The sequence below is a fragment of the Pipistrellus hanaki genome, assembly GCF_964339955.1.
Source record: "Pipistrellus hanaki genome assembly, chromosome: 21".
Lineage (NCBI taxonomy): Eukaryota > Metazoa > Chordata > Mammalia > Chiroptera > Vespertilionidae > Pipistrellus > Pipistrellus hanaki.
The window spans coordinates 3,106,612-3,115,516 of record NC_140523.1 but is presented as its reverse complement, the minus strand read 5'-3'; the positions used below and the strand labels follow the sequence as shown (position 1 = coordinate 3,115,516).

Here is an 8,905-nt window from a genome sequence, read left to right as displayed (position 1 = left end):
GAGATCCCACACCCCACACACATCCTCACAGATCCCACAAGTACACACACACACACACACACACACACCAGGTGAGCCCTCACAGTCATTGCTACCTGGTATCAGAGCTGGTATTCACACCTGGGTGGTCTGTGTCCAGCATCTATGACCCTTCCCTGCTGTCCATTGTTCCCCGACCAAATGATTTCGAGGACCAAGGCCTGCAGACGGGGTGTTCCCCACCCCTGGCCTAAACCAAATAGGAAAATGATTTTTTTCCCCTTCCTGTCCATGTATTCCTCCTGGAATGTTCTAGAAACAACGCTCAACTCTCTACCTGTGCCGCGAATGGAGAGGGAGAACAGGTTGCTGGAAGCATGGGTCCCGGTGCACAAATTTGTGCACAGGTGGGTTCCCTCGGCCTGGCTGGTGATCAGGGGTATGGGAGTTTGTCTGGCCAGGGGTAGGGGGTCACGGGAGGTTGTCAGCCAGGGGGAGGGGTGACAGGAGGTTGGCTGCAGGAGTGCACTGATCACCAGGAGGCAGCCCTGGGTCAAGTACCTGCCCCCCTGGTGGTCAGTGCGCATCTTCATCACCTAAAACTCACACTGACCCTCAACCTTCCCGCCCACAGCCAGCTGATGTTGCCGGCCCTGGTTGTGTTACACTGAACTAACTCCTGCCAAAGGACTTTGCTTTCCCTTCTGCAATACTGCAGTGTGGCCACCAGAGGGCACCAGCAACCCAGTCTTCTAGAATTTAAGGGGAGTTAAGCATCTTTCCCAGAACAAGAGGCATGGAGAACAGGGCTGCTGGCATTAGCACTACCAGCTCTAAGACACAGTTCCAGAGACCAATAGGGTAGGTCAATATTCCTGTGAGGTCAAGGATTTGGGGGCAGGAAGTGTGGGACAGGGCTCAGAGGGCATTGCGATCTACATGCATGTTGGATAACTTTATAATAAGGGTTATTCACATCTTTCTCACCGATAATCGAAGTAGGACAAGGAAGGAACACTTTCTTGGGCATCAAGCTGTTACAGTTAAGTTCAGTTCCATTCAAACAACTGTATATGGTGATGTTTATCATTATCGCTAGAAGCCCAGCGTGTGAAATTGCACAGCCCCACCCACCCATGCTGGGCTTTGGTCATTATGGCATTAGGGCCACGGGCTTTTATATATATAGATAGATTATTCCTAATTGGCTACTAACAAAGAATAAGAAGGTTTGGTATGATTACGTCATTTGTTGCAAACACCTTGGCTTCTGAGGAGGTTTAGAGTTGAGGTCCTGTGTGTTGCAAACCATGCTGAGATAGAAAGGGTTGGCAGTCCGGCCGGCTACCGGTGTGGCTCAGTGGCTAGCGTTAACCTATGCACCAGGAGGTCACGGTTCAATTCCTGGTCAGGGCACCTGTCTGGGGTTACGGTCTCGATCCCCAGCAGGGGGCGTGCGGGAGGCAGCGGATCCATGATTCTCTCTCATCATTGATGTTTCTCTCTTTCTCCCTCTCCTTCCTCTCTGAAATCAACTTAAAAAAAAAATGAGGGCTACCCATATTTGACACGAGGGTGGAGAGCAAGGCTACAGAGCGCGAGGCGGAGCGGGCCTTACCACAGCGGTCCCTGATGACCAGGTTCCTGCCCTCCTTCAGGTGGATGGTGAGGAGGTAGGCAAAGGGGCTGGGCAGGTTGCTCAGGCCGTCGCTGGCTTCCCCGAGGGTCTGCAGGGAGGGAGAGGTAAGGTCAGTGGTCAGGGGAGAGAATTTCCGAAACGCTCCTAATTATAACACGGGGAAATGGACACTCCAACGGCCAGTCTTTAAGACTGAGCTCCCTCTGGGCTCCCAGCGTGGCTCAGTGGTTGAGCATCAACCTAGGAGCCAGGAGGTCACGGTTCGATTCCCGGTCAGGGCACATGCCTGGGTTGCGGGCTGGATCCCCAGAGTGGGGCGTGCAGGAGGCAGCCGATCCATGATTCTCTCTCATCATTGATGTTTATCTCTCTCTCTTACTCTCTCTGAAATCAATAAAAATATTTTTTTTTTAAAAAAGGAAATCATTTCAGTACATAATCACTCAGCTGCCAACCCACTGAGCCAGCCCGTCCATCGGACACACGGCCCTCGTCTGCGTCCACATGGGACAGCGTCTCTGTCCGGCGCCCTCCCGTCTCTCCCTGACCCCCACAATGGTGTCTCTTCCGCTTCCCCTCACAGTCTCACCTCCCCATGACCAGTCCACTCCCCTCTGTGGGAGTGAATGCATCAACCCTTACAGGCCCTCAAGTTCAAGGCAAGTCTAGTTTTGAATATACTTATTCAGTGAATGCCATTCACGTTTGGAACCTGAGTTCCGCCCTAGTCCCCATGTCTGCCATTGCAAAGAGAAAAGGGCAGGAGCAATAACTGATGGTTCACCGACTTGATCTTCAACTTCATCGACCCTGCGGCTACGTCACCCTGGACGGTCTGTCCTCTCTGGGAAGTGTTCCCGTCCGTACTTCACAGCACTCTGAAAATGGCCTTGTCTCCTGCTCTGCAGCACCCGATTTCATAGCTTCTCTGTATTTTTAGAAGAATCTATCCCAGGCTCCCAGATCGATACGCACTGAATTAATATCTCCCGGCTATCACTGCTTATAAGGCCTTTGTAAGTGGATACGGGTGAGCATTCTTTAAATAAAGAAACGAGGCAAAGCGATACAGATCCGGACATGGAACGGGACACACTTAGAATGGGGACTTGCCGTGTTTATCGGTTTTAAAGGGCTGTCACTCACAGGCTGTTCTTCCAACGGGTGGGACGTCATAGAAGCGCTCAGATCGCCACTGCCACAGAGCTTCTGAAAATAAAAGGAAAAGATAACCCTGCTTAAAAAAAAAAAAAAAAAAAAAAAAAAAGCAAAAGAATATCAACCCACCCTAACCGGTGTGGCTCAGTGGATAGAGCATCAGCCTGTGGACTGAAGGGTCCCAGGTTCGATTCCGGCCAAGGGCATGTACCTTGGTTGCGGGCACATCCCCAGTGGGGGGTGTGCAGGAGGCAGCTGATGGATGTTTCTCTCTCATTGATGTTTCTCACTCTCTCCCTCTCCCCTCCTCTCTGTAAAAAGTCAATAAAATATATATATTTTTTAAAAATAATATCAACCCAGAAGGAAATCCTGTTCCAGGTCTTTCCCTCCGGGAGCCTGCCATTTGCATGCCTGGTTTCAGGTGTGTGGGTTCCCTCCACGCATGGCAGGTATGGAGTGAGTCAGTGCGGTCCCTCTGGCTGCGGCCCCTGCCATTTTAGTCACTGATAGGAGCACAGATAAGGCCCAGTCCGCCTCCCACTGGCCCTCCCCACCCCCGGTTCGTCATCTGTGGCCAAGCTTCCTCCCGGGTCCCTCCCCGTGGGCCTGTCTGGCCCCCCCGCCATCAGCGGGAGCAGGCAGCTCAGGAGCCCGAGAACCAGGCTTGCTAATTAGGCAGAAAACATTTCAAAATGGGATGGGAAAGACCTTCTCCAGACCAGACCCTCTTGGGCCCAGCACCTGTACAACCAAAAAACGAGAAATGCATGTTGTTTATTTCAGAGAGGAAGGGAGAAGGGGGGAGAGAGAGAAACACCGATGATGAGAGAGAACCATGGATCGGCTGCCTCCTGCATGATCCCCACTGGGGATCGAGCCCACAACCCGAGCATGTGCCCTGACCGGGAATCGAACCGTGACCTCCTGGTTCCTAGGTCCTGGACGCTCAACCACTGAGCTCCGAGGGCTGGGCAGTTCCTTTCTTAAATGCTGTATCTCAGAAGCGGTCCTTCCTGGCTATTCTGTTAAAAACTCAACGCCTCCGCCCCAGCACTCCCAATCTCCTTTCCTGCATTGTTTTTCTCCATTAAATCCATTGCTCTGCCCTAGCCGGTGTGGCTCAGTGGGTAGAGCGTCGGCCTGCGGACTGAAAGGTCTCAGGTTCAATTCCAGTCAAAGGCATGTACCTTGGTTGCGGGCACATCCCCAGTAGGGGGTGTGCAGGAGACAGCTGATGGATGTTTCTCTCTCATTAATGTTTCTAACTCTCTCTCCTTCTCCCTTCCTCTCTGTAAAAAAAAAATCAATAAAATGGATTGCACTGCAAATATCTATAGCCTGCCCCCCCATTCAAAATAGAACATTCACGAAGAAGTAGATTTTTGTCTGCTTTGTGGATGGCCCGTGTTCCCAGGACCAGCACATAGTAGGTGCTTACCATCCAGGAAGGAGGGAGGGAAGGAGGGAGGGGAGCAGAAAAACAGAGGCCAGGTCCAGCGAGGGGAGGGGCGGGGGGGACATGGGATGTGGCTGACACGCCTGAGGCAGGAACCCGGTGACGGGGAGCAATGATTTCTGAGCTGGAACAGAAATAGCCACAGAGCACGTGGCCGGCGTGGGGAGCGGCTGAGCGCTGGTCTCATTCTGAGAGCGGCAGGCTGTCTCCGCTCTGCGGTTTGTCATTGTGCGTCTCTGTGGTCGCCAAACTGAAGCTCTGTGGCTGCCGAGCAGCTTCTAGAAATATCCCACTAGGGCTCTCTTCTCCGCCGCTCAGCTCGTCCTCAGAAGCCGGTGCCCAGGCTGGTGGTTTCAAACCCTGACTGCCAGGCAGAGCGTTAGGGGAGGGCATGCCCGGCGGGAGATCGCATGGAGAGGATGGTTCATGATTATTAGTTACTGATCGTGATGAAGTGCACGTTCGAACACTATCATTATCCCTGCTATTATTTATTTTTTGAAGTTTTTACTGCCAAAACCGGTGTGGCTCAGTGGCTAGAGCGTCGGCCTGCGGACTGAAAGGTCCCAGGTTCGATTCCGGTCAAGGGCATGTACCTGGGTTGCAGGCACATCCCCAGTAGGGGGTGTGCAAGAGGCAGGTGATCGATGATTCTCTCTCATTGATGTTTCTAACTCTCTATCCCTCTCTCTTCCTCTCTGTAAAAAAATCAATAAAATATGTTTTTAAAAAATAAGTTTTTACTGATTTTAGAGAAAGAGGAGGTAGGGAGAGAGAAAGAGCAAGAGACAGAATCATCGATGATGAGAAACATCATTGATTGGCTGCCTCCTGCAGGCCCTCCACACCCCAACACCCCCAAACTGGGGATCAGCCCGCAACCTGAGCAAGTGCCCTAACCAGGAATCCAACCGGCAACCTAGGCAATGGTGTAGAGAGAGAGAGAGGAGGACAGACAGACACACACTTGGCAATTTTCGAGAAAAAGTTATGCTCTTCCTTTCTTTGCTAGGAGATGGATAAAAGGAAAACTCATCCAATAGGCCTTTTAAAGCCTGAAAGTGTCCGAAAAAGGGTTTTTGTAATAGTTTCAAAATACACAGAGGTCAACCCGAAAACTGATGGGAACACTTGGTGCGATCGATACGCCGCTCCATCCATGCTAACCACGGAAATAGCTCTAATCCGGTCCTCCAAGGGCACTCGCTGAGATGAAAAAGAGGGAGGAGGCAGCAGATAATGGTGCGGTTAAGGCGTGGGGCAGGGGACGGGGGTGGGGGCGGGGGCAGGCCAGGAGGGGTCAATGGGGAGAAAGGGGACATATGTAAGAAAGGGGACTTATAAATAAGCAAGTATAAAAATAGATAAATAAATTGATTAAATTAAAAATAAAAATTAGCCTGGCTGGCACAGCTGGTTGAGCATCGACTTGTGAACCCCAGGAGGGCAGGGTTCGATTCCCGGTCAGGGCACATGCCTGGATCTCAGGCTCCATCCCCAGTAGGGGGCATGCAGGAGGCAGCCGATCTAGGATTCTCTCTCATCGTGGATACTTCTCTCTCTCTCTCTCTCTCTCTCTCTCTCTCTCTCTCCCTTCCTCTCAGAAACCAATGAAAATATTTTTTTTTTAATTCAATGAATATAGCCCTAACCGGTCTGGCTCAGTGCACAGAGCGTCGGCCTGCAGACTGAAAGGTCCCGGGTTCGATTCCGGTCAAGGGCATGGACCTTGGTTGTGGGCACATCCCTGGTGGGGGGGCGTGCAGGAGGCAGCTGACCGATGTTTCTCTCTCAAGGGTCTTTCTGACTCTCTATCCCTCTCTCTTTCTGCAAAAAAAAAAAAAAAATCAATTAATAAACAACAATAAAAATGAAATAAAAGTTGAATAAATATAAATACGTAGGAAGGAAGCACCTCGGGCTCCTCCGGAACATCCTCTCCCGGGGGCGCCTTTGGCAGCAGGTCGCAGAGGCCGTTGCTGGAAGCCCTCCGGCCGGCGGCCGGCGAGGCGAAGGTCTCCTCGGGGTCCGTGTCCGCCGCGGGCAGGTGGCCTGCCTCATCCTGGCTCCAGTCCAGCTCCTCCTCCGACTGCTTCAAGGAGCCGCTGCAGCTCCCGGGCGCGATCCCGGCCGTGGACAGGCTGCTGGGCACGGAGGTGTAGGACGACTGGGCCCCGGAGTACGGCCCGCCCTCCGCCGGGGCCAAGGCCTGGGCCTCCAGGAGGTCAGGGACCGAGAGGCTGAGCCGGCGGTCGAGGTGATGATGATGCGGCTCCCGGGAGCCCAGGGGTTTGTCCGGGTGCTTCTTTGCCTTCTTCTTGCTCAGGTTGAGCAGCAGAGGCCTGGTCCGCTGTTTGAGGGAGCCCCAGACGGAGGGTTTATCCAGATCCATGGCTGCATGAAGACCCTCGAAAGAGACGGCCGCCCCTGAGAAGCTCAGCGACTCCTGGAAAACAGAACGGGAGGAGAAGGGACGTGAATCGTCTCTGCGGCGTCAGGGCCCAGGAAAGGGGGAAAGGTGACTCGGAAAGTGTACCCTTTCCCGGAAGGGATGGAGATGGAAGCATCTGATTGGTCACATCCACAGAGATCGGGAAAAGCTTAAAGAACTGGATTCTTAAAGATTTTTTTTTTTAGATTGAAGAAGTTATGGAAAAGTTAAAGCAATGAATGAAATGATTACGTTGAAACACACACACACACACACACACACACACACACACACGTAAATGCTTCGTAGGAAGATGGCTTATTTCACTCAGCATAACGCCTTCCGGGTTTCTACGTGCTGTTGCAAATGGAAGTGTTTCCTTCTTTTTTAATTAAATATATAATTATATATAAATATATAAATATGGTGGTATATAATATTCCACCATATATACATGGGAAGGCAAAAGCAGGCTTACAGTTGTGAGTATGCAAAACACAGAGTTAATTCTTCTATTACTATTTATTAAGCACTGTATTCTTTTTCCATACCAACAAGTGTAAACCTGCTTTTCCCACCCAGAATAGATAACACATTTTCCTTATCCATTCATCCCGCGATGGACGTTTTAGGTTGTTCCTGCATCTGGGCTGCTGTGGATAAAGCTGCAATGGACAAGGGCGTGCAGATATCACTTTGAGATACTGAGCTCATTTCCTTTGGATAAAAACTCAGAAAAGGGGGAGCTGGATTATATGGTATATACACACTGAGTCAACAGATTATTACGTGTTCAGGGATCATAATAATATTGCCATTCATGCACTGGGCCATATGTGAGGCCCGGTGCATGAACTGGTGCATGGGGGTGGAGTGTGGCCAGCCTGGCCAGGGGGAGGGGACACGGGCGGTTGGCCGGCCTGCCTGCTGGTCGAACTCCTGGTCAATGGGACCTTTTTCATATTAGCCTTTTATTATATAGAATATACACTGAGTGGGCCAGTTTATTATGCATTCAGAGATCATCATCATCTGGCCATTCAGTGTATACTTTTAATTTTTAATTTTTTTTTCATCCTCACCTGAGCATATTTTTAGAGAGAGTGGAAAGCTCGAGGGAAAGACAAAGAGAAATACTGATGTGAAAGAAACACATGGATTAGCTGCCTCCTGTACAAACCCCCGACCATGGCCTGGGCTGGGGAGGAACCTGCAACCGAGGTCCATGCCCTTGACCGGAATCGAACCTGGGACCTTTCAGTCCGCAGGCCGACGCTCCATCCACTGAGCCAAACCGGCACAGCTCACAGTTAATTCTGCAGCTGCTGGGCTCTGTGCATGCCAACTCATTGAAACTGATTGACTGTGTCGATTCGATCCGTGTTCTTCATCTTCCTCCTTGTCCTATCCGTAAAGAAAGAAGGACAGGTCCCGAGGCACAGCCATGACGTTGAGTTGACAGAACTCCGTGAGGAGAACGAGACAGAGGGAGGTGCCCGGATTGAGCCCAGCGCCCCTGGAGAGCAGGCACGAGGGCCATCCGCTCAGACATCCCGTGTAGAAGGCTATTCTGGGCTCGGTGCTGGCTTCTTTGTGTTCGGGAAGTTCAAGCGGAGAGGCCGAGCTGGCAGCGGGGCCCGTGACAGCGGCACTAAGAGGGAGGCCGGGTCTTATCAGAGACAGACTTGGCAGAGACGGAGGCGTGGGAATACAGAGAGGAGCATAAAACTGAAAAGACGGAATGAATGAATCTGAAGGAACTCCAGCCCGGCACAGTCTGCTCAAGTAAGATCAGCGCGCAAAGGAGACTAAAAAAATTAAAAATAACTACAACAGCCCTGACCGGTGTGGCTCAGTGGATAGAGCGTCGGCCTGCGGACTCAAGGGTCCCGGGTTCGATTCCGGTCAAGGGCATGGACCTTGGTTGCAGGCACATCCCCAGTGGGGAGGTGTGCAGGAGGCAGCGGATGGATGCTTCTCTCTCATGGATGTTTCTGACTCTCTATCCCTCTCCCTTCCCCTCTAAAAAAAAATCAATAAAGTATATTTTAAAAACAATAATAGCTACAACAGCTGGGGAGCGGGTGGGGAAAGCGTGGTGTCAGCCGGAAGCGAGGAAGGGCGTTCTGTAAAGGAAGTGGTCAAGAACATCACACGTTTGCAGGTTCCCTGCCATCAGTCCTGAACCCACCGGCCTGGTGCAACAGAGACGATTGCCGATCATGGTGGGATCTGTTTG

General features: G+C 51.5%; 1 protein-coding gene across 1 annotated transcript in view; it reads right to left on the bottom strand.

Annotated features, from left to right (window-relative positions):
• The window catches only part of MCTP2 (multiple C2 and transmembrane domain containing 2), a 108,425-nt gene that overhangs the window by 84,152 nt on the left and 15,368 nt on the right, over window positions 1-8,905 (bottom strand). The window contains exons 2-4 of the mRNA XM_084869096.1: window positions 6,151-6,681; window positions 2,765-2,827; window positions 1,598-1,706 (exon numbers count right to left, since the gene is read on the bottom strand). Coding sequence (XP_084725222.1) covers window positions 1,598-1,706; window positions 2,765-2,827; window positions 6,151-6,627 — 649 coding nt within the window. The 5' untranslated portion in view covers window positions 6,628-6,681. The remainder of the gene's footprint in view (window positions 1-1,597; window positions 1,707-2,764; window positions 2,828-6,150; window positions 6,682-8,905) is intronic.